The 26,354-nt window shown below is 37.8% G+C and overlaps 1 protein-coding gene and 2 long non-coding RNA genes across 6 annotated transcripts in view; 2 read left to right on the forward strand and 1 right to left on the reverse strand.

Annotated features, from left to right (window-relative positions):
* Nf1 (neurofibromin 1) overlaps positions 1–26,354 on the reverse strand; it is a 239,489-nt gene that overhangs the window by 98,554 nt on the left and 114,581 nt on the right. For 2 of the 4 annotated variants that reach the window (XM_076936207.1, XM_034506963.2), the window contains exons 31-36: positions 23,496–23,558; positions 18,073–18,231; positions 16,004–16,101; positions 14,298–14,444; positions 12,212–12,358; positions 8,519–8,629 (exon numbers count right to left, since the gene is read on the reverse strand). In XM_076936207.1, the coding sequence (XP_076792322.1) occupies positions 8,519–8,629; positions 12,212–12,358; positions 14,298–14,444; positions 16,004–16,101; positions 18,073–18,231; positions 23,496–23,558 (725 nt within the window). Of the gene's footprint in view, positions 1–8,518; positions 8,630–12,211; positions 12,359–14,297; positions 14,445–16,003; positions 16,102–18,072; positions 18,232–18,287; positions 18,850–23,495; positions 23,559–26,354 lie in introns of those variants that run through there. The other 2 variants (XM_034506964.2, XM_076936208.1) reach the window with 2 other exon arrangements.
* LOC143442737 (uncharacterized) lies at positions 439–2,367 on the forward strand. The gene is made up of 2 exons (XR_013111169.1): positions 439–658; positions 1,750–2,367. It is a non-coding gene; the product is annotated as an uncharacterized LOC143442737 (long non-coding RNA).
* LOC143442738 (uncharacterized) lies at positions 16,879–23,494 on the forward strand. The gene is made up of 2 exons (XR_013111170.1): positions 16,879–16,941; positions 23,119–23,494. It is a non-coding gene; the product is annotated as an uncharacterized LOC143442738 (long non-coding RNA).

Here is a 26,354-nt window from a genome sequence, read left to right on the forward strand (position 1 = left end):
AGGAAAAGGAAGCTGTTAATACAACACAGCCTTATTTCCCTGTAAAGAACTGACTTCATCTCGTCACAGAGGTGGTTTAGGACAGTTTTTTTTTTTAAAGCAAACTTCTGTAATTCAGTCTCACACTATCATTTCCCTGTCTAATTCTTTCTTTAAAATTCCATGTGAATACAGTTTAACTTCTTGTCTGAGAGGCTACTTTTAACCTTTTATTTACCAACATTTAATTAAGATGTAAAATTCCTAAATTATTTTAAAATCGTTATTAATGTTCTTACTTGGTTTGAAATCATGACAATTACAAAGCAAAATTGTATATTCATCTAGTTAGACTCAATTCACTGTAGCAATCCATTCGGATGCATACAGAAAGATTAAATGTAGTGAGGTATTCACTGGATCCTTTAAATAAGCAAACAGACTTTACAAAGACTTTATTTGAATTCCTTAATCTCTGTCAAAGTCGGCCTGTTTATATTAGATGTTTGGAAACACTCATTTAGATACTTCCAATGAGGCGAGGCTCCAAGCACGTGACTGACTTCTAGCTATATTATTTAGAGCTCAGTGAGAAGAGACTTCCTTTCAAGGTCATTCTCCAGAACACCAGACAAAGGCTGAATTCATAATCTTCAAAAGCAGTTCACCAAATCAAAAGGTAATAGTAGTTTGAAAATGTTTAACTATATATTAAAGTAAAATTGAAGTTCTTATATATATTCCTGAAATTTAAGATTTGAATAAAAAATATTGAATCATGGTAAACAGGGGTCTGCTTATCACAGATGTAGAAGCTATTAGATTTGAATACAAGATAAAGTAGCCTAATCCTAGAGTTAGTGCTAACCCTTTGGTATAGGAGCCTGTTCTGTGTTACCATCCCTACCGGCTAAAGAACCGGGACTAAGATTCAGACTCGGGCTCTGGGTCTGGGTCTGCTCACTTTAAGATAGGTATCTCTAGACATGCTGTACCCCTTGTGTAGACTCAGTTGTAAAATGGCAGACTCATTTTTAATCAATTATAGATTTCCTTTTTAAAAAGCTATGAAATACTCGAACAGTGAGCTGTTTGTTCTCTCCTACCCCCAAAGAAAGTTAAAATGAAGGAAATCTTAACATTGGGGAAATTATTTGACTTATGGTTGATTTTCCTCCTCCTCCTCTTCCTCTTCCTCCTCCTTTTCTTCCTGTTCATCCTCTTCTTCCTCCTCCTCTTCTTCTTCCTCCTCCTCTTCTTCCTCCTCCTCCTCCTCTTCTTCTTGTTCTTCTTCTTCTTCTATTTTTGTTGTGAAGATTTAAAAGTAGTATTCTGATTTGTAGGGCTAATCCTAAAACTTTTAAGCGAGAAGCCACAGACATGCCAAGAGCATGCTTTACTGCCTGCCATTCTCCTCCTGCTGCTACTATCCTCTCCCGCCCGCCCTCCCTCCCAGTTGCACCTGCTACCCTGATCCTCACACCCCATTCTTACTGGTTTAAATGCCTCATGCTTAACTCACTTGCAAAACAGGAAAACAAAATCCAGCTCATTCTAGTATTCAGAATGCTTATTCCTGAAGTTAGTGACCTAGATAGAAAACAGGCCTTCTATCAGGAGATGTAGAGAAAGGAAGCTTGTTGTCTGTTCATTAATGAATGATTAAAAGTCCATTTATATTATGTGAATATACTAATTAAACACAACTAAAGATATGTGATTGTTTATGTGTTTATGAACTGAGTATTACATTTTATGATCATATTAAAGCAAACGAAAATGATGATCAAGCATTCCTTCACCATCAGCCTGCTTCTCATGTGTGCTCATATTATGGGAACAATTTCAACAACAGCAACAACAGAAGCAACACCACCACCACCACCAACAGCAGCTACCACCTCAAATTCTAGGATGCTCTCATCTTCCACCATGAGCCCACAAACCACACAGAGATCAGCACAGCTTGGAAGCAGCCTCAATCCTGGGACAAAGCCTTCGGAGCTAATCTCCAAGAACACCTGGCAAGGAAACTTGTCCTCAAGTCCCTGCATAAACGTGACTGCAGAGACTGCGGCAGGCGGCAGCGTATCACTTAGACCAATCTTCAACACTCACTCTCTTTTTCTGTGCAGTATTTTTACTCTTTTGTATATACTCAGGCAGAAATGAGCCAGAATGTCTGCTTATTTCAGCCCTCAAATTATTTAGTAAATGACACTAAGAAAATAAAATTTATTTTAATTTACTGTGGAAGAAATTACCATTATTCTAGTATGATTTGAGTTTTGACAAGTTTTAATTGTATAATTTAAATGTTACACTAATATAATCGTTTCCTTCCTTTAAATGTGCAGTGCCCCATTAAATGCCAAAATAAGCAAAATATCACATCTGTGTTTTAAATGCTTGCAAAACAGAATCAGACTCAAATGTCCGTATTAAAGATAAGAGAAGAAATTATGGAGGAGGCATTTAAGCAAGGGAGCAGGAGAAGCTGGAAGATAAAAAAGAGGGCTATGGGAGAAGCTGTTTTGTATTTTATTATTTTAAATTAAATAGACTAAATAGCACTAACAGGGCATAAACAACAGTCTTTTATAAACACACCCATTTGTGGGACACCATTTTCATGAAACTGTGATAGCAGTGGATCATCCCAGGACATTTTAAAAGCAGACTACTGTTGATCCAATGATAGGAACATATTTTGAGTAAATATTGATGTGGGTTTCAAAAGACTGTTTGTAAACCAGATGCTTAAAACTAAGAACTCATTTTATCTAGGAAAATGTTTCTTGACTGTGAGCTGAACTTTTTTCCTCCCCTTTTCTCCTTCTACCCACTTTCTTCTTCCATCCTTTTCCTTCTGACCATTTCCCACCTCCTTCTCTCCTTCTCGTAGTCAGAGTCTCTGTGTGTAGCCCTGAGTATCCTGAAACTCACTATGTAGACCAGGCTGGCCTCAAACTCACAGAGACTTACCTGCTTCTAACTTGGACTGAGTACTCAGATTAAGAAACCCTGACTGGATTTTTATGTTTATATACAAGGATGGGGTTTATTCAACAAACTCTGTATGGTAACTGTAATGATTCCTGAGGTTATTGACACAGTGAGTTAGGATTTAAGGTTAGTTTGGAACTCAGAGATGATTCTAACTAGCTGAGCTATCAAGAGTAAAATGACACAGCAGAACTCAAACGAATTGACTACAGATGGGTCATTTGGGAGTGCCAGTCTAAATATACAAACTAAGCCTTGTCCCTAAGACTGCATGACTCTCACTCAAAAGGGGAAATGAAACAGACATTGGAGGTGGCTGAGGGAGTAAAGGGGAGTAAAGCGGGGGACTAGGGATGGGATCAACTGGGGGAGGGGCAGGAGAGGTTTGGGAGAGAGGACAGAAATCAGTGTGTGTGTGTGTGGGGGGGCATTTCTGGGACTAGCCAGAGACCTGGGATGAGGGAGGCTCCCAAAATCTACACAGGCAACCCTAGCTGAGACTCCTAGCTGTTGGGGATATGGAAACTGAAGTGGCCACCACCTGTAGCCACTGGGACTTTTTTTTTTTTTCTTTTTTCTTCTTTCTTTCTTTCTTTCTTTCTTTCTTTCTTTCTTTCTTTTATTAGATATTATATTTACATTTCAGATTTTATCCCCTTACCCCATTCCTCCCACCCAGAAACCCCCTATCCCACCCCCCTCCTTCTATAAGGATGTGCCCACACCTACCCCCCCCACTCCCACCTCCCCACCCTCAAATTCCCCCCAGTCTGTGTCCAGCCTTCATGGGACCAAGGGTCTCCTCTCCCACCTATGCCTGACAAGGCCATCCTCCCCTACATATACAGCTGGAGTCATGGGTCCCTCCTTATGTGCTCTCAGGCTGGTGGTTTAGACCCTGGGAGTTCTGGTTGGTTGGTATTGTTGCTCTCCTCATGGGGCCACAAATCATTTCAGCTCCTTCAGTCTTCACTCTAATTCCTCCATTGGGAACCCCTTGATCAGTTCAATGGTTAGCTGTGAGCATCCGCCTCTGAATATGTCAGGCTCTGGCAGACCTCTAAGGAGACAGCTACATCAGGCTCTTGTTAGCATGTACTTCCTGACATCCACATCAGCGTCTACCTTTGGTGACTGTACATGGGATGGATACCCAGGTGGAATGGTCTCCAGAGAGCCCCTCCTTCAATTTCTGTCCAGCACTTTGTCTCCATATTTGCTCCCTTGAGTATTTTGTTACTCCTTCTAAGTATGACTGAGGCACCCACACAGTGGGACTTCTAATGGAGGGAGACATCAACCCACCCACAAAACCTTCCACTCAAAATCTGTCCTACTTATAAGATGCAAAGGGACAAAAATAAAGCAGAGATTGAGGGAACAGCCAACCAATGACTTGGCCAAATTTGAGATTCATCCCATGGGAGAGAGCCAACCCTTGACACTATTAATGATACTCTGCTATGCTTGTAGACAGTATGTATGCATAACTGTCTCCTGAGAGGCTTCATCAAGTAGCAGATGGAAGCAGAGAAAGAGACCCACCACAGCCAAACAGGAGGAGTTGGGGGAGTCTTGTGGAAGAGTGGGGGAGAGGATTGAGCGACCCAGAGGGGTCAAAGATACCCCAAGAAGACATACAGAGTCAACTTGGGCCAATAGGAGGCTGAACCACCAACCAAAGAGCATGCAGAAGCAGGACCTAGGCTCCTTCACATTTGTATTAGATGTGCAACCTGGTCTGCACGTGGGCCCCCTAACAATTAGAGCATGGGCTATACCTGATTTTGTTGCCTGCCACTGGATCACTGGACTGCCTGGTTAGGCCTCAGTGGGAGCGGATGATCTTAGTCCTGCTGCCACTTGATGTCCCAGGATGGGGTAGTACTGGGGGATGTGGGAGGGTGAGGAGGAATCCCCTTCTCCCCAAAGAAGAAATGGGATAATAGGGGGATGGATTTGTGAGGGAGGGTGGGACTGGGAGGAGAGGAAAGAGGGAAGCTATGTTCGGGATGTAAAGTGAATAAATAGATAAATAATTGAAGAGAAAAAAAAAAAAAAAAAAAGCCTTGTCCCTAGATTCTGATGAGGAAGCTCAGGGGCTTAGGAAATGCTGTTATTTAGATTTTTCTGATAACCAGGATTGAGTTTCTATCAATATGTCAAAGATTGCTAATAATACCTCAGAAGGTTATTATGAGGATGAAATAAAAAATTATATAATATAAAATATGTAGTTTGTCTGATGTGGAGATAGTATTAAGTAAATATGAGTTATAATCTGTATTAATGCCCTCCCCCAAACAGCTGTGAATAACCACAGTATCCCAAAGAGGAAACTCTCAACTGAAATGCTTAGGCTTTAAATTTTTAATTTTACACACACACACACACACACACACACACACACACACACACGGCAAATGACAGAAATATACTATTGCCATCCATGCACACCCGGCTTTACTGCTGAGCTTTAAGCTCATGACCCAGGCCTGAAGAACCAAACAATCTATGTTCCTTGCTGAAGTGACAGTCTAAGAAACTGACAAGTAACTCCAGACAAGCCAGGAAAGCCAGTGCTGCTGTTGAAGTGGGTGACAAGGGCTTCTTAGGCTAGAAGACTACAAACCACTAGCAGCTATAGCCCTTTCTGTCCTTTAGGGGTCATAAGGCATACACAAGGAGATTGAGGGGGGGGGAGGGAAAGAGAGAAAGATAGAGACAGAGAGGTCCATATATATGCATATGTGTGTGCACTCACACATATACATAAAAAAAAATAAAATAATAAAAAGATATTTCAAAAGTAACAGATGGTAATACTAGATCATGAAGATCCAACTTAAAGTAATTAAAACCTGTATGTAAGGACAGTCACTGATGAACACTGAATAGTTACATTGTGAAGTCATGGCTGTTGGGCCTGGTAAATGCATGTGGCTTAGAATAGCCTTGTATTTATTGGCTGGTCATTATCTAGCACAGAAAGTCTTCCTAACAAAGGTACTTTTCAGCTAAATCACATATCAAGAACTTCAGGTATGCAATATTGAGGTAATGAAGTGGTCACTGGCTGAGCTAAAGCTGAAATCACACAGAAATCAGAAACCCATGTACTGGAGTTGAACACAAAGCCAAGAAACAGAGCAGCAACTGTGGTTTAGCTCTGTTTCCTCCTGGTATGGCTCTGGACTCATGCTTTTTTTTAGGCCCACTTTCTTGATAAAATAAGAGACTTGGTAATAACCAAAGCTTACACTACAGTACCTCAGTTGATCCATCAGATCTCACAGGTGACTCCCAAAGAGAAGAGTAGGAAAGAAAGAGAGATACTTCTGACAGGAAAAGAATATATGGTGTGAAGATGAGGCCAATAAGACATTTAAATGTCTGTAGACAGCAAAGAAGCCAGATTCCAGAGCCACTTGTCACAGAAGGCCTTTTTACTTATTGTCACAGTGAGAAACAGAGCCTCTCTAAGCATCAGACCCAGTGAAAGTGAGGGCCAGGAGCTCTATTAGCTCTCAGGAATGAAAGGCACCAGGCATGGTGACACATGGCTTTAAGGCCAGCACTCAGGAGCTGGAGAGATGGCTCTGCAGTTAAGAGAACTAGCTTTGTGTCCAAAGGATTCAGGTTAAATTCCAAACACCCACATGGTAGCTCATAACTGCCTGTAACTCCAGCTGCAGGGAAGCCTCTGAAGGCAGCAGGATGCACAGATACACAAGCATGTTCATATATATTTAAAAAACAAACAAACAAACAAACAAACAAACAAGCCCCAGAGGCCCAGTACCCCAGAGACTGAGGCAGAACGATCTTGAGTTACAGGCCACTCTGGCTATTTGGTAATGCCACATTTCAAAACATAAAGCAAAAAAAACCTAAAACTCCTAAGTACTGAAAACTGGATTTGGCAATACCATATCCAAAAAAGAAAAAGAAAACAAAAACACAAAACTCAAGTTTGTTACAAAAATCACCAGGAAGAGACACAGCAGTTTAACAAGCATATTTTCTTCCTTCTCAAAAATGAAGAAGGGTCAGAACACCTAATAAGCAGCAGACTGGGAATCTCTGCCAACTTCAAACCTATGCTGTGCAGACATAACTTAGAGCTGTGGAAGCCTCACTGATGAAACCAGTAAAAGGCCTGGCCAAGCTGCTTTGTCTTTGCTAGGCCACCACAGAGAAAGACCACAAACTTACAGATCCTTATCATGAAGAGGGGAAAATAAAATCCAAATTTTGCCATGTTCTACAACATTTTGCTACCTTTAAACTACAAGGAATTCAAAGGGGGCTGGGAGTGAGGCACAAATCTACCACCTCCTTACCAGTCCTCACAACTTAGACATAGCAGGGAAAGTCAAAAAACCCTGGTAGTACTAGAGGTTAAAGTGGAAATACCAACATGGCCTAAAAGCAAAAGAAAATTAAAATTATATTAGAAAGAGCAACCAAGACAAGAACAGTTTTGTAGAGAGATGAGGGGGTTCTTTCCTGCCATTTTTTGGGAGGAGGTTTTTTGAGATAGGATCTCAGCCTGTAGCCCAGGGTAGCCTTCTAAGTCAACACAATCCTCCTGCCTTGGCCTCTTAAATGCTATATTTAGAAATGTACCATTTGCCTGGAATTAGAAGATATTCCTTAAAGTTGTTAAAAAGGACAGGCAAAGGTAAATGTGTTTTTCTGTTCCTTTTCTATTCCCCAGTTACCCAGTGCTCTGGAGAGCTGATTATCTAATTAAACAAGTTTCATGTTTTTCATCCTGTTTCCTTCTCCCACTTTGTATGATCTCTCAGTCTCTGCCAGGTTTTTGCTATTCATGACCATGAGTCAACAAACAATTCCTCCATTTCTGTTAAGTTTGGGAAGACTAAGAGCTGCTGGAATACCCTTGAAAATCTTGACATCACTGGTTGCTGTGTAGCATCACATCTTGTCAAAGTTTGGCCACTGTGGGTTGTGCCATTCTCAATGGGAAAAAGAGAGCCTAACCAAATACCGTCACACGTTAGTTTTCACATGGCAGGGAAAGCAAGGCAAGCCCATTGCCATGGAGAAGGAGGAGCTCACAGCATGCCTGAGGACATCAGTCTATTTCCCGGGCCACCCTATCCATCTTTACAGTCATTTCCTATAGCTTCAGGAATTCTTTCTTAAATCGCTCTGATAAAATTGCTCTGATACAACAGTCTTACACAATACACTAAGTTTTCTTTCTTCTTAAGTGTGTGTGGGGGGTTCTGAATTTTGTGTTGCAGATATTATAAAATCAGAATATACTCGGAAGACTTTTCACTCTGATAGTAACTCCTTGTGGTAGTATCTTAACATCTGATGTAGCAAAGGCAACAATATGAAGTGAGTACTCTCAAATAAATCCCTAATAGAGAGCAGACTATCTAGGGAGGCATGGCTTTAAGGGCTATTAATTCAAAAAAGGGGAAAAAAACCTATCACTTTTCTTCAATTGCTATCACTTGAAAACCCCTATTAAAAGACACTAAAATATATTTCTTACCTCCGTGCAACATAATAAAAAATAGGATTCCCAGCTTTAGAGGTGCCAGCTTGGTAGAAGATGCTTAACGTTTTCAAGGCCTTGAACTCTTCCTTCTCATGTACTTGGTGCCTAAAACAAAGAGCAGAGTGACTTAGAGACTTTACATAGACTGTTGAGTAGCTAAAGACAAATATGATTAATCAACAATAAACAAAAACCAAAATACTGAAAAAGCAACTGGGTTTCTGAAGGGCAAAACGTCAAGGTGTATTCCTGAGTCAGGACTACTCTCTTGGGATTACTTAACAGCACATCACCACTGGACAGGGAAAGGAGCTGCATGCTATTTTTTTTTTCCTTCAGATAAAGGGTTTTTTAGTTTGTTTTTCCTTGCAAGTTCAGTTCATCAATCTTGTTTATGGATTTTAGAGAGATGAGAAAGTGTCAGGAGCCATCATGGGACAAGCTAATAACCAACAGGTGATCTTCCTGAGATGGTCTGCCTCGGAGGATTAAAATAATCCATGACATATTTGCTCCTATAGGCACGACCCAGAAGAAATTTAAGGAAGATTCCTGTTATTAATATGCTTTTCCTGTTATTATTAAACATATATGACAATCACTAGGTATTAGTCCACCCTTTAGAGCAGATCTCTGCAGATCTATGAAGATGTACTATCTTGTAGTGAAGCTAAATAGACAAACAGATGACTTCTTAATTCTTTATGATGATCCTATAAGAATTCCTAAAATTATATCAGTATTTCTTAAGCTCTTTTATATTGGCACTGCTACTAGGTCCCTTTCTGATAGTCAAAACTGCAATGAGAACTCTGCCTGTCTCCCATATGTCACCAGTTAACTGCTTCTGATAGTAAGCAGCCTTTCTACTATGCAGAGCATATTCCAAGAGGTTCTAAGACCATTAACCAGAGGTCATAAAAAGGGAACTAATGATTTATTATAGGTGCTAGGACAGAAGATTTAAATGATGACTGGGTTTATCTATACAAAATTTCACTAATAACTCAGTTATGGTTTTCAACTCTCTATAAACCTGTGGAGCCATGACAGGTAATGAATGTTCAGCCAGATAATTACTCCTAATGGATATTCATGTAAACATTCTCTGTTGTAAACTTCTATTTCAATTTATGATCTGAATTTATGTGTAAACTTCTGATGAAATTTTTTCCTTGTGATCATGTACCCAAAGAGATGTGTAAGTGCTGAGGACAAAGAGAAGAGACAGAACTGAGCTGAGGGGAACTTTTTAGACAGAACACTTTTTAGCTGATCTGCACAGAACTTTTTAGAACAGAAATGAGGATGATTTCTAGTCAGGACACAAGAGAACTTTTTTAGGCAGAGTTGAACTCAAGAAGAACTTACAAGTAAAGGCATAGCATTGAGAGAAAAGGCATTGAGAATTAGAGCATTATTGTGACATCAGAGCAGGAGGGGAGAGCAAGATTAGAAGGGGAATGTAGCAGAAGGAGCCAGCAGGCTTCTCCTTACCATGGGACAGAACAGGTCTTTCCTTAATAGCAGGGCAGGCTTAGTCTTACTAAAGAGAACAAAGCCTTCTTCTTACAGACTTGGGCTTAATTCATTTAGCAATAAAAGAGTAGAAGCTTTTTCTTTCTCTATATAATAAAGATTGGAGCTTATTTTTCATCCAGAATGAGTGAGTTCTTTCTGCACTGGTACTTGGTCTTCTGCTTCAAATGCATATGTAAGTATGGATGTATGTGTTTAAATATGTAATTATGTGAATTATGTAAGCTGGGCCTAACTGGTTTGAATATAAGTATATAAATATGCATTCATGAATCTGTATATGAATTTATGTGAGTTATGTATATTTTCTTATATAAAAGTTTTTCCTTCTGCAAGGATGATTCTCTTCTCCTGGTTCAATACAAGTTTATTGCTCCAAACTTCCCCCTAGCCTGACAAGCAAGAGGCATCTGGACAAAAGGGAAAAGGCTCTAGCAATTAATCCTTTACTTACTCTCCTGATGTTTTAGGGTGAGGTGCTAAGTATCAGACTGCAGTTTCTGGCCTCAGAGGAACACAGAAGGGAGGTCAGCTACAGTAGCAAAGTAACTTAGACTTAGATAAGTAAACTTTATTATTATACAGCAACCCTAAGTATCTCGTAAGACAAAAGTCTTAGCCTCCACCTATGCTCTTCCCCCTTTCTCCTCCACTGCCTCAAGGAGAACTGACAAGAAAGAAGACCCCCGGCAGGGCTGCCCTCCCCAATCTCCCCACCCCCAGAAAGAAAGGCCTTCCTTCTTTGATTTGTACACGCACACCTTCACAAACAGCACGGACACCTTTTTCTTGATGATTACTCAGTGATTAAGTCTATCCTACATTCTGAATACTTTTTCACAATTCTGATATGTACATTTCTGAAACTACATAGCTTAATTTTTATATATTCTGCTAAAACTCACTATGTTTATCTGAAGTTTTAAGTGATTTGCAAATTATGGGATATAAATGGAAAGTTCATATCCATTAACTCTACCAATATCTCTACCTCATCCCAGTCTCACTAAATGTGGCTTCTGTAATATTTATTAGACATATACTGAATTGGAGCTTCTCACTCTTCTCTTTCTCTTTCCCTCTCTCTCCCTAAAGCAGGGTCTTACTGTTTAACTTAACTTTTATAAATTAACTTCTGAATGTCAGTTGAGAATATTTTCCTTCTGTTGTTGACATATCCTATGAATAAAACAACCAACTCACAGCCACAATGTACTGTTTGTGAAATATAAAAAAAAATGTATTTAGCAAACATCAAGTGTGTGTCTAATAGTGAGAATCTTTTAGTTGATAGATTAGAGTCCTCTAAATGAGATGCAAAATAAGTGCTCAGAGAAATGTTTGTTGTAGCAGTGTTTAAGTGTACTATATTTTCTAGGCCTTAATCTAAAAAAAATTAAAACCATGAACTTTTTGAAGGATTCAAAAAAATATCAGTATGGTAATAAGAACTTAGGATTTAAATCCAAAAGAACCATGAAACAGGTGTGAATTCAGGTCAATAAGTTATGCCCATTTAATGTATTTTCTATAACTATAATATGAAAATAATGCTATCTATATGTTCTCTTTTTTAAAAAAAGATTTATTTTATGTAGATGAGTACACTGTAGCTGTCTTCAGACACACCAGAAGAGAGCATCAGATCCCATTACAGATGGTTGTGAGCCACCATGTGGTTGCTGGGAATTGAACTCAGGACCTCTGGAATAGCACCAGTGCCCTTAACCACTGAGCCATCTCTCCAGCCCCAATATCTATATGTTCTTTAAAGTGTTAAATGAAGACCACACCAAAGAGACCTTGCAAGATGGCTCAACAGGTAAAAGAACTCACCACTGAACTGACAACCTGTGCTTGATCCCCAGGACCCACATGGTGGGAGAAGAAAACTGACTCCCACAGTCTAGATGTGGGCAAGGGCACACCAGCACACACACACATACACACACACACACACACTAAACTAATGTTAAAAAAAAAAGCTAGATAAGCTTTTTTGTAAGACCTCATTCTTTTTATAAGAAAATCAATATATCAAAGCAAACAAAACATGTCAATAAAGCATAAGCACATTCAATAAGTGGTTTGGTGATAAACTTTGTTTCACAACCCCAAAACATTCATCCTTTCAAAGTTGTGTTTTACCTGGTCATAAATTCCTCAAACTTTGAACTGGTAAGGTTAAGGCTGGACCAATGTGTATCTGCCACAGGTTTGTGCTCCGGAGGACCCAGGTATGCAAGAAGTGTGGCCATCTTATCAAAAGGTCTTCTTCCAACAGCTTTATGATCCCTGGCAACAGCAGGAAATGCTTAGGAAATGGAACTTCACATTAACTAGCAGTCTGACCTTCCTTTAGACGGTCACTGCTTGCTTTTCTTTTAACTACTTGTTCCTGCCTGACTTGTAAGACTGCAGCATTAAAAGATCTCAGATCTTAGAAACACAATTATTTCCTACCTGTAAAATGTATTGTTTTAAGTTCAATTCTTTTGTAGAATTGATACTTGTAACATTCTCATCTATTTTTTCTTATGGTAAAAAGAATCTATCTTGTGAAAACAGTGCTTAGAACATGGGCCTATGTAACCATAGGTAACTGATGATCTTTTATGTACTTTTTTTTGTAGACATGCCAGGTTAACCTCAAACTCATGATACTCCTGCCTCAGCCTCCCAAATGCTGGTATCATAACATATTTTTAAAGATTTATTTTTTATTCATGTGTATGTGTCTATGAGGCCAGAAGTTGTTATCAGATCCTCTGGAGCTGGAATTAAGAGGCGGCTGTGAGCTACTTGACATCAGTGCTGGTAACCAAGCAGTGTGGTGGTTTAAATAAGAATGGCCCAGAATGGTCAGTGTGTGTTCTCCTGTGAGCCCCTCCTTCCTTCTTCTCCCTCTCAACAAATAAATATTATAAAGACCTGTGGTTATATCAAAATTACAGCATGTTCAAGCTAGTTGGCAGACATGAAAGTGTCAAATCACTGTTTATATTTTCATCTTTGAAATACATATCATTTTTAAAATCACAAAAATCACAAAAGCACATTTAAAAATCTCAACAAATTGTGCGTATGTATTCAAATCATGACAAAATAAGAGAATGATCATCTTTAAAAGTGCCAGGTTATTAGTCAGGCAGTGATGGCGCACACCTTTAATACCAGCACTTGGGAGGCAGTGGCAGGTAGATTTCTGAGTTTGAGGTCAGCCTGGTCTATAGAGTGAATTCCAGGGGCAGCCAAGGCTACACAGAGAAACCTTATCTCAAACAAACAAACAAACAAACAAAAAAAAACAAAAAAAAAAACAAAAAAAACCAAAACCAAAACCCAAACCAAAAATAAAACATAAAAAAAAAAAAAAAAAAAAAACCCAAAAAAACAAAAAAACAAAAAAACAAAAAACAAAAAACAAAAAAAACAAAGCAAAGCAGAGCTCCATGTTACTTGGGTGTTGCAAGGATAAGTACTTTCCTTCTCCTATTTTAGTGGCACATGTCAGCCATGTCCATGCCTACATCAATATATTAACAGTTAAAGGAATAAAAGTTTACTTTTAAACTCCCATCTCCTAGTTGTTTAGCCACAGTTGCTAAACCACATCTCTGCCCTTTCTCACAAACGAGAAAACTGTATTTTATTGGCACCCAAAAGAATTTCTCAGACACAGAAATTGGAGTTCTTTACAATTCTATATAAACTTAAAAGGAAATAACTCTGAGAAAGGACAGCAAGTAATTTATGTCACCAGAAGCTTTGACTGAAAAGCTAATGAAATAATTTCCAAATAATGTGAGTTACTGGATCCATTCTCATTCTCTCTAGTTTGCCTTCCCTCTGAGACAAAGTCTTATCACGTAGCCCTGGCAGACCTGGACCTCTCTAAGTAGACAAGGCTGGCCTCAAATTCAAAGAGATTACCTGACTCTGCTTTCCATGCAGTGGGATTAAACAGTATGACACCAAGCCTGACAAATTTGGTACTTCCTATATGCAGCTTTATGTGCATACACTTAATAATATCACATGTTCGAAAGCTGGTGCTACTAATCATATAAAATGAATTAATTTTTGCCATATTCACGTAAGTCTGCATTTCTCTTTCTAAATCATAATTTTTACTACAAAAAGTACAAAGTAGAAGATCGACAGTGAGGCTCAATAATTTTATTAATTCAACTTAAACTAAGTGTTTAATTTCCCAAAGACTGGGAAAACATACCTGTTGCTGGAAAGATACTGGCCAATTTTCTCCTGATTGTTCCAAAGCAGCCGATGTAAAGCAAGCACATTGCCATCACTGATGAAAGAAAGACTATGGTTTACGGCATCACTTGTAGGACAATCTGATGCTATATCTAGGAAAAACCTGCAAAAACACAAAGCCATTAGAATTTTTAACACCAGGTATACTTACACTTATATATGCACTAAATTTATACAGAGTCTAGTAATATAGTAGCTGTGACTGCAAATGTGGAGGGCTTATGCCCTCAGTGTAAAGAAGAAGCACAAGGTTGAAAGTTGTCTGTCCATTTCTGATATTTAGTTTCTACATCAGTGCTGGTAACATCACTGATCAACATCAGAGCAGGCTTCTGAAGTTGGAGAAAAATAAATTTAGATGGATGAGATCTAGAGAATAAGCTAGTATCTTACAGATAAAAGACATGGAGGCCTGGGTAAAGACCTCTCTTAAAGTTACACCACCTGCCTGTCAGAGCCAGGGATGGAACTTTGGTAGTCTTAACCATCCGTGAGTACTCACAGAAGTTATTTTCTACCTGAAGACACCGAAGGCCAGGAAGCACTGTGATGACAACAAACTGGAAGAGTGGCTGCAGAAGGTTGTGTGACATCAGTGACATCAGCTAGGCTTCTGAAGGGACTCTGCCAGCACAAGCCTAGCAAACGTGGCTCTGATAGGCCTTATCCTTCTCCCCTATTCCCTCTGCTTTGCTAAACACTGTTACATTACATTCCTAAAAGGTAGCCAGTAATGTCTATTTCCTTTTTTGGCCACTTCCTCCTCTTGAGGCTGACTACTAAGTATTAGAAGTTCAGCAATCAAAAGCCCCGCTATGTCTGTTTCCTCTCTATCCAGAGATAGTCCTTTGTCATCATCCAAAGCCGCACAACCCATCCCCTGGGACAAATATCCCCTTTCCTTCTCCCTTATTCCCTTCTTCCTCATCCTCTATCTCCTGTCTTTAGTCTCTTACTCCCTGCCCTCTGTCCCTCTGTGAGAAATAAATCTCCTTTGTGCTGAGCACTTAGTCTTGGGGTGTCTTGTGCTGAATCCAGTCCCTTCGGTTTCTACTGCTGCCAAGTGACTTCTGAAGATCAGCACCTTCACAAAGCACTTTCTCAGGAATCATCTCACTTGTTTTTTAAAAAAGAAACCCTGACAAAGACAGTACTACCCCAAGGTTACAAATAAACCAACAATTCAGAGAATTAAAGTGAAGAATCACTTATGAAAATCCAGTCTTAAAGCCTCTACAATTATCTGGTTTTTCACATTCAAAATCATATTTTTGTAGTTTTTGGTATATAGAGAATTGTTTTAAATTCAGACACATGTCTAAAGAAACAAAAGTGTTATTAATATGAGATCATTCTAATATATTATCTATATCACATGGTTTTAGTTTTTAATAGAAGGAATCTTCTTGAACCCATTCTGTAGTACTGCCACAGTTAGAAAATGCCAACCGTTCTTTACAGTTTCCAAATAAGAAAACTACCAAGAAATTAAGAGTATAGAGATTTTTTTTACAATGTCTCTTAAAATGAAATAAAACAAAAATGTGTTCTTAACCTAGAAAGGATGGGGAGGGAATCACACACAGAAATTTAATGTAGACCAGATACATAGAATACAGTAAAATGGGGACATGGCAGCCACTGAAGACTCAGGCTGCTTACCTTCGTGCCAAGTCAAAGTTGCTTTTCACAAAATCATTAAAAGGCCTCATATGTTCTTCTTTTGTGAATAGTACATGATTGGCAATGCTCTGAAGTACCTAAACAATCAAACATGATTATGAGTAGTCAAATTATTTGCTATATGAAACCTACAAATATAGTCATTAAAATATAAATTTTACTAGTGATATTTCTACTGGCAGTTCAAATCAATTATTCCTTATTGTAAAAATTATCATAAATACAGCTTTAATTCTTTTTAAGTAGAAATATTATTATATATGATATATATACACACATATTTTAAAGTATCTATTGCATGTATATGTGTGTGATATATGCATGTATGCACACATATTTGCAAGTGTGAGTTGGTACATGTTTGCAAGCATGTGGAGGTCAGAGTTTGACACTATTTCTCTCCATCTTTGTCCATCTTCTACATTACAGCCATTTCTCACACGACAGGAGCATTTGGACTCAGTCTAGCTAGCCAGCTTGCTCCAGAGATCTTGTCTCTGCCTCCAGCATGCTGGGACTATAGGCTGAATGCCATGCACCTCCTGAGATTTACCTGGGTGCTGGGGGATCTGAGCTACAGTCCTCATGCTTGCACGGCAAGCACTTTTACCCATGGCTCATGTTTGCAGTCTCAAATGTTAATAATAATAATGATAATAATAATACTAATAATAATGACTAAAGAAACCCTACAATCTCTATCTTTATTTCCAACTCAAAATTTTCAGAGCAGTTATACAGAAAACTCTCACTGAAAGACAGATTTTTAAAAAAATAAGAGCACTGAACACACCTTTATTCAATAGAAGTACAAAAGCCCATTCCTAACCCAAATGCATACATGTGCTTTTTACAGATTCTGCTACTTAGAGAAGAACCAACTCTGCCTCAGTCACCAGAAGTGACTATTGGTCTCTGTAAGTAAGAGTATACATGTTTGACAGTGACAAAAAACATGCATCTTTCATTTGCTTTTACATTTAGATCATTTTGATATATGTTGATTTTCTTACCCCGATGAGACAATTATGCTTGCTGATGGCAAAGAAGTAAAATACAGTGGTAGGACTATCCTAGAGGTTAGCCACAAGATTTACAATAGCAGCATATTTCATATACTGGTTGAGGATCCCTAGTGAACATTTCAACATCTAAACTATGAAAGCCTCAACTGCTTGATTGACAACTAGAATTTTAAATAAAACCTTTCTTATTCACAAGATGTTATGAATTTTAAGATGAAAAACAAATCAGAAAGACAGGTATTTACTTGCTAGTGTACCTCCCTCAGAGGGTCCACTGTAGCAGGATATTCTCCTGTTACATTGTACTTGGAGTAGAGCTCAGTGATCGGGTAGTAGAAGAGGTAGGCGGAGTGAGGAGTTGGGAGGAAAAGAAAGAGGAGGAGAAAAGAAAAGAGAAGGACAAAGAGAAAGCAACATGGAGGAAGAACCATGGATCTCTAGCAGTCCTGCGTAGCAATTTCTATCAAAAGGTTAGATATTGGATAACAATTCTAATTGTTTGGGCACTTTGTGTATTGAGCATTTCCAAATATATAAATCCATTGGTTAATCTTTAAGCATTAAGAGTCACCATTCTACTGGGAACCTCAAGTATGGCAGGTATTGTCTGGGGCTTAGCAGAGAACCATGAGGGTGACAGGGCTGGCCCAAAGATCCATGTTTTAGGGCATGGTCTCTATGGAACTGAATGGAAGAACCAGCCGCCATGGTAATGTCTCCTTCACTGCGCTTGGCCTCTGGCCGCTTCTATTGTGGGAACATAGTGGGCAGCCCAGATAGCCGGCCCAGATAGCTAGCAGAACTGGACTGCGCCAGTGGAATATCTAAATTCAACCATTTCAGCCCACCATGTACATACATATACACGTATATACATATACATGTATTTTTTCTCTGCAATACAAAAAAATTAAAACAAAATGCACATAACTGAAAACTACGGGACTTTCAAAAGCAAAATTAAGACAAGTATTTTGATGAAACATTAAAAAGGTAGCTGAAAGGAAAATTAAAATAATTCACCTTTGACATTAACTTCAAGCCCCTTTCAATTCTTGGTGGCGGCTTTTTATCTAAAATCCCTGCTTCATATGGTGAGACGATGGCAGGATTGATGAATCTGAGGAACATGGCACTTCCTACTGCACCGATGCTGTTCTGAGGGAAGCGCTGGCTAACCACCTGAGAAGGAGGAGTTGAGAGTTGAGCAAACAGTTTGTGTTGAAATAAAGAAAGAAGTGGAAACAAAAGCTTCAAGGTCAAAGTCTGCACAGAATTTCAATTATCAATCTTTTGAATGATCTGTTTTTAACTTTTTTCCTTGTCCCAAAACACCAGAAAATAAGGTTTACCCTTAACTGTGATCATGGTGATTTTTTTAAAGACACAATTAAAAGAGAAGAAAAATCTCCTCATAGAAGAAACCTGAAAAAAGATTTTACTTCATAATTATTATGGGCAACAAAAGTAGACTTAATTTCACACAAGGTTAACATATTGTTCTAAGATTAACAGACATAAAAGTACAGTTGACCTTTATAAGGCCCTGAAAGCTGAATTTCTAACAGCATACCTCCTACACACGCTGTTCCTAACAGGAATAGCTAACACTTTGCACACCAGCTAAAATTGGCATTTCAGTGCAACTTACCATATACATCTCTGCTTAGATTTTTACTGAGTGAAAAAACTTACTTACAAGCCATGTTCCTGCCAGCCACTTTTCTTCATGAGCTTGCTTCCTAATATAAGGACCTACCTATTATTTAAACCACAGGAGAAACAGGAACTCTTGGGAACCTAAAAGAAAAAAGGATCCCACCAGAAGAGAGAACCCCCACGCTCCATGTACCTCAATTTATTCTGCCAAATAAGTAATAAAATAAATTAAAAACAAAAACAAACAAACAAAAAACCTTCCAGGGCCCAGGAAATGGCTACCCTCCCTGAAAAGTAACAGGAAGCCAATGTAAATGGACCTATCCTCTCTATAACAAATATGTTCTACATAGAATGTAAAAGAACAGGCACACCAGACAGGGGGCAATGTCAGAACTGGCAGAACAGGCACACCAGACAGGGGACAATGTCATAGAACTGGTTGGCCTTCTACCCTTCCCTAATACTTCCCATTTTAAGCTAACACTTGGAAACTCAATTATTCTAGAATTTAATTTTTGTATATAGCATATACACAGAACATGCAACAGTCAAAAGCTATTTGCTGTGGCTAACTGTGATAGTGAAGCCCTAGCACTCACAATAACGGGAACACAAAGACACCCTGTGTCTCAACAGCTCTTGGGTGGGAAAATAAAAATACAGGGTTTATATGCAGACGTGCCTATCACTTTACTTTTCTTTACTGGGTATCAATCGTTATCTTTAATTCACAAACTTGACTCCAGATTAACTCCTGACTATTTCACTTTATTCTGACCCATTTTGTGCTTTGTGGGATCTGTATTTATTTATTTATTTATTTATTATGTCTTTTTTTTCCCCCTGTGTATGGGCATTTTGCCTGCATGTAAGTCTGAACACCACTTACAAGCCTGATACCCTCAGGGGTCAGAAGAGGGTGTCCGATCTCCTGGAACTACTATTACAGATGGTTGTGAGCTGCCATGTGGGTGCTGGGAATTGAACCTGGTCCTCTGGAAGAGCAGCGAGTGCTCTGAACCACTGTGTCATCTTTCCAGCTCTAGGATCTGAATCATAAATGTGTCCTTACCCACTGCCTAAAATCTCAAACTAATTTTCTATCATTTCTGATAAAAAATTATATAAAAAGATTTCAGAAAATGATTATTTGGGGTAGTCACTGTAGGAACTAGCAGCAGAGAGGCTTGCAAGCTCTATTTTCCCTTTTCTGTACACTGTGATCAGAGAGCTTCTCTGGGTTGCAGTTCTTTTGGGTGCTTATAGCACCCAGGGAGAACCTTAGGAAATCAGGGAAACTGGGGAGTTGGCTAAATATAACTGTCTTTTTTTAGCTGAAATAGAGTCTTACATACAGAATTAAGAAGAAAAGTTCAAGTTTACTTTTCTAGAATAGTTTTTAAACTTTTGAGGTACTAGAATCTCAGATCTGATAAAAAGAAAGCAAAAAGCAGATTCATCATATAATTTCAGAATGTGCAAAGACAAATGCTGACACTGCGTTCTTTTAGAATTTCTAAATTTTAATTAAAAGAGACAAAAATATCAATAAGCTAACAAGACCATGAACTGTTTTGGGAGAAAATCATGAAGAAGGAAGAAGACTAAAACTGCTTTTTGGGAAGTCATGCCACTAGGCCACCAAATCCTTAGATTTAATTTTAAGCGGGGTGAGTTTTTGTTGTTGTAGTAGCTTACTTTTATGTATAGGAGCACACTGTATCTGTCTTCAGACTCACCAGAAGAGGGCATCGGATCCCATTACAGATGGTTATGAGCCACCATGTGGTTGCTGGGAATTAAACTCAGGACCTCTGGAAGAGTAGCCAGTGCTCTTAACCACTGAGCCATCTCTCTAACCCTTTTACGCAGGTTGTTTTTAAAATAATAATATTTTCAGTTTAACCCACTAAAATCGTGAGATAGTTTTAATAGGCTCAACCAACATCATAGTTTGTCCTTAACAAGTTGGTTTATTAGACTTCTTGATAAATATTAATAATGACTGCACCCAGACTTTAAAATGTATGTTTGGAAGTGGCTGTATCTGAGGTTGGGTGTGGTAGTTCTCATATATAATCCCTGAAAGGAGGAGACCAAGGCAAGAACACTGCCATGAGTTCAGGCTAGCCTGCTATGAACATCTTTTGGGTGCTTACAGCACTTAAGATCTGTTTCAAAAACACAAAAACAAAAAAGGTAGCTACCTGCCGGTTGTCTCTAGAAAAAAGATCTTATAAAGTCTCCTGGTTTATATTTGAAAATACTCAGCTTGTGAACATAAGAAAGTCTGAATTATCTTCTAAGAAGAGTATTATAAAATTAGTAAGAAAGCACTATAACTTTTAACCCCTTCTAAAGTTCTAAAAAAGTGTCAAAACTTCATGTTTCAGAAAAATTTCCATGTATTGTAAATATGTAATTCTCTGATAGTGATATCCATATTTTAAATATGTATCTTTTTGACAGTGGTATTCATATTTTTGGAACTAAAACCTAACAACATTTAAAACTAATAGGGATACTGTATAAAAAGTTTCATGAGTCAATTTATAAGGACTACTTTTTCTTTCACCACTGTTTAACATCAATTTGGAATTTTATCCAATGCCACATACTTAAGTTTTTTATTTGCTTTGTTTTGTTTTGTTTTTGGCTTTTTGAGACAGGATTTCTCTGTGTGGCCCTGGCTGTCCTGAAGCTTGCTTTGTAGACCAGGCTGTCTCCAACTCAGAGATCCACCTGCCTCTGCCTTCTGAGTGCTGGAATTAAAGGAGTGCGCCACCTTATCTGGCACATTGTTCTTTATTTCCAACTCTATAAAAATCTAATTTGGATCTAAATGATATTCTACATGTAAAGTCAATGATCAGCTAACCCTTGCCCCCAACACACATACATACACACACTTCCCTAGGTAAAGCTGAACTACAAACGTCAGATAATAAATTACATATCAGCAGAGGATCACTAGCTATACATAAAATCCTGAAAGTCTTGAGTTAGGCAGACAACTTCCCCAGTAATCTCAGTATACACTATGTTGAGTATAGTAAACTGAATCAGCTGTCATATGTCGACATAGCTAAACACCCAAAACCCAAACTTTCTGTTTCACTTATTACAAAGGAGGTCAGCTTGCTCTCAAAGGAGGAAAAATTAGATTTTGTTAAACAACTTTTAAAAATAACATTCTGAATGTATAATGATTAGCATGTCTTCATACTATAGAAGCTGTTCTGAAGTACTGCCAATTAGACCCTCTTAGTTTCTTAAGGACTGCCACCTGTGCTGAGAAATACATTCCAAAATTTCACACATATATGAAATATCTACTAAAAAATTCCAAGGAATAATTTTATATAAAACCATAATAAATAATGTTAGGAAAGCTATAATACATGCTCTAGAGAAACACAGAAAGCCTGACTTTAATTCTGTTATGCTACACAATGACATTAGTATAACAGTAAACAAGGATGTTAGAAACAGCAAGTTAATTTCCACAGTGCTGATGTATAATGTTAAACCCACGATGCTGAGAATTAGAAGGCTGAAGCATTAGAGGAAACTGTCTTAAGCAGGAGAGCCATCCAATCCAATCCATTTGTTCAGAGATGTTCAAGCAATATACTCAAAAAGAAAATTCTGAATCGACATAATAAAAGTATGAGCCTCTAAAGTTTAATTTAGTTCTGAATTTGAAATACAATTATAAATGTAAAGCTTTATTATATGTAAAGCTAAAGTAGGAAATGCAAGATGAAACCAGACAAATATGACTTTAAATTATTCCTTTTAAATAAAACTCCCTACTACTTGTGAAAGTTTTTTATTTTTTAACATTATTCTCTATAATCATTTGGATTAAGTGAACAAAGAAAGGACCAAACTGGATAATGGTAAGTCACATCCACAGATGATGTTATTTTAAAAATGAATGTAAGTTATACTGTGAAAAAATGATAGTTGTAGGAAGAAAATAATTATGGAAATCATAACTTTCTTCCTTTTACAAGAAGGCAGAGTCAGAAGCAGGCAATATATTCAAGTCATGTTTGCACAATGAGGCTCCTGTGTGACTGTGACCTCACCGAGTTTTCTTTTCACTGGAGAAATGTAATATGTATTTTCTCTGAAGTAAAAGTAATGTCAGCATTAAAATGTCTATGATCTAAGCACAGATGTCTAAATCGGGGTGGCTGAGACTATCAAGATAAAAATATAAGAAGTAAAAAATTAAAATGTAGCAACTTGGAGATCAGAGTTAGGAAATGACTCTTGGTCTCAGTAGCTCTAGCATACGCATCCTGAGTTTAATGTCTATGTTGGGGCAGGGGCTGGGGGGTGGGGGGGGTCATATTCCTATCCACAATGTGTTTATTAAGAACTGCTTTTGTTTTCTAGAAAAAGAAACCACTCACATGACCTGCAAACAAGAAGCAAGAATGAAGACAGTCAGCATCCCCTAAGGCCTTGAAATTAAGTTTCTTTCGCATTCATTTATAATTTTAAAAATAACAATAAAATTAGATCAAGGGTATTCAATGTAATAAATGCACAAAAAAATGCCTTTGGGGTAAATCAAACCAAAGGAACACAGAGAATGTTTCAGTGTAACTTAATTCCAGGGTTAATCGAAATGAGAGCTATTTTGTGCCAGAATTAGTAGAATGATTTCACAGTGAAGGTCAAATAGCTGAAGTGAAGATGTTCTTAACAAACAGCAGAGATTTGGGGTTTGCTTCGAAAGAAACAGCTAATAAAAAGTTCTCCAAACTTACTGATTTTTTGTTTTCCTTTTTTTCTTTTACTGTAGCTTTATTCAGTAGGGAGTGGCAAGTTGCCTACAGAACAGAGATGAGCACAAACAAGTCACAGTACTGACTACACACAGCAACAAAAACAATGTTGGCTTGTACATAAAATTACACGGTAAAATGTAACACAAATGGAACCAACAGAAAAGTAGAAATCAACTGAAATTTGAGGGATGAAATTTAATCCTGGATTTTAATTTTTATTACACTTTAAGCCAAGCATAAAATAAACAGCAAGAAATGTTGAGACCCAATCATGTCTACTATTTCTGGCTATGAGTCATGGAAAAGCTGTCCTCAAGCAAATCTCAGGAATATTTATACTTGAGTCAATTCTAGCTTTTGATAAATTTTACATAAAATATTTATTATGAAGTAGATCACACACTGAAAACATTGTGTCTACATAATTTTTTCTGATATATAATAAAATACTTCTCTGTGTATCCTTCAATTGACTTAAGAGTTATTTTTCCAATACCCAGCAGTTAATTAAGATGTTATTAAATAAAAAATTAAATGGCTAGATGTGCAGAAAACAAACTTTAGAGACTCTAAATCTAAAATCCATCTTTTAAAAGGAGTGTTGTTATAATCTCTCATCTTTCAATGCTCACAGAGTGATCCCTGAAATGGTGCTACTCAGTTTGAATTGAAATTGAAAGCTGCTGTATTTGGAAAAAGAATTTAAAAATAATTCCTTAATGAAAATATTGAAATAAAGTTGCTGTTATTTGGAGGGAAATAATAAAAAAATAATTCCTTAATGGAAAAAGAATGTTAGCATCAACTAGGAAAAAGCTGATTAATAAAGTTAAGAAATTGAAGACAATATTGTAGAATCAAATTTAAATCTGATTTAAAATATCACTCATTATAGATGACGATTTATCAGACTGCCCCCTCCCATGCAAAAGCCAAACCCTCCATGTGAACCCCGAGCTGTCATCTCCCCACAGTGCTCCATCTCTAGAATAAAGATTTCTTCAAAATTACAACTGCTGACTCAATGATGCCAACTACTGTTTATTTTTAATATTTTAAAAACTTAGAATAAGAGCCAGTTATGGCAGTAAATACCTGTAATCCTACCTTTGGAATGTGAAAGTAAGAGAATCAAGAGTTCAAGTCCAACTTAGGCAACAAAAGACACTTTCTCAAAACAACAACTTAACCATAACACAATTTTTTGATCCAGATTTATAAGGCATCAAATCCCTTTAGTTTTAAATCCATCCATCCATCATCCATCCATCTATCCATCCATCCATCCATCCATCCAGTAGCTCTTGTATACCTAGATGCCAGCATCATCCTAGGCCTAGGAAGCAGAGGTAAAAGCTCATTTCAGCATGCTTTGCTTCAGGCTTTAAGGCAGTTTACAAAAATATAACCATGTAAATATTCAGTTTCTTTTTCAATTATGGTATATGACTACAACTGTAGTTTTAACCCACATGTATAACTCATTTGAAGAAGAAACTTCACTGGGAAAGACAATGTTTACTTAAGATCATAGTAGCTAGTTCCCATTTTTCTCATCAGAACTGAATATCCACTCTAGAAATTATTTTCTTTTTGTTCCAAATTTATCAGAAGGAAAAGAAATAGTATATGAGAAAAATAGTTTAATTATAAATCTGTCATACATTCACAACATATGACAGCTATTATCATATTATATATTATTGTATTATGTATTGTTCTTACATAGCATTATCCATCTTTTCTGAATAAAGAAGGCAAATATATAGAGCTGATTACAAGCTACACAAGAGCTTGAAGACCCAAATCTGACGCAAGCATGAATCACCTAGCAATATACTCACTTAGCTTCCAAAGCTTCCCCAGTAGATCCTCAAAGGAGCTATGTTTACTAAGAAAAAGGAAAATGGGTTCCCATCCTTCCCAGGAGAGCATCAAAGTACACGGTGCCATTATGTCACTGCCAGAGTTACAAGTGTAAGCAAAAGCCCAAAGAGGAAAAAAAAGAGAAGAAGAGAAGAGAAGAGAAGAGAAGAGAAGAGAAGAGAAGAGAAGAGAGAAAGAAAAAAGTAAAAGCAGAAATTAAGAGAAGGGAAAACTGAGTTAAGTACAGAGACCAGAGACTCAATGAAAAACATTGGGTCTGAAGCTTTTTTATTTCTATCTTTGTCTTTGGTCACTGTAAAATCTGCTTATTAAAAAACAAAAATTTACAACAAAAACTTTGCTCCATGGTAGTCTGCATTAACTTTACCCACTAAAACTAATGTATAGCATAACATCTGTATGGTGTTTCCATGAAGCTTTAATGTGGTGACTGCAGTGTGAGGGCAATGCAGGCTGCTGTGAGGTGTGCTCTAAGCAGTGTAGCACAGGGCAGCACAGCAGTGAGCCACCAGTCAGCACTTCCTTGTGTTCATGGTTCCCTCCACACCTAACTAGGAAGGCTGGCCAAGAATTCTGCTTACTTAAACAAGTAGAAATGATAAATGCATTCCTTCATGAAGTATATCCCACATACTTAAGTGTCCAATTCTTTTTACATTACTAGTATAGTGCCCTCAAACTGGTGCCCAAGTTTGCTGATGGTACAAACACATTTTCCATTATGGGAACAGTCACAGGAGGAGTTTCTATTAAAGTCTAGTAGGCAGACAGTATAATCGACACATTCCTCATTCACTTTCAACCAACTGAGAAGGCTACTGTCATTTTGAAAATTTATTTTCTTTCTTAAAAACGAAGAAGTTGATTCAGACTTTTAAATGTGTACTATTTCTTGTCCACCTCATTTTACAGACAGAAAAACAACTGAATTGAATGTAAAGAGAAACCTAA

This window comes from Arvicanthis niloticus, chromosome 6 (genome assembly GCF_011762505.2).
Source record: "Arvicanthis niloticus isolate mArvNil1 chromosome 6, mArvNil1.pat.X, whole genome shotgun sequence".
Lineage (NCBI taxonomy): Eukaryota > Metazoa > Chordata > Mammalia > Rodentia > Muridae > Arvicanthis > Arvicanthis niloticus.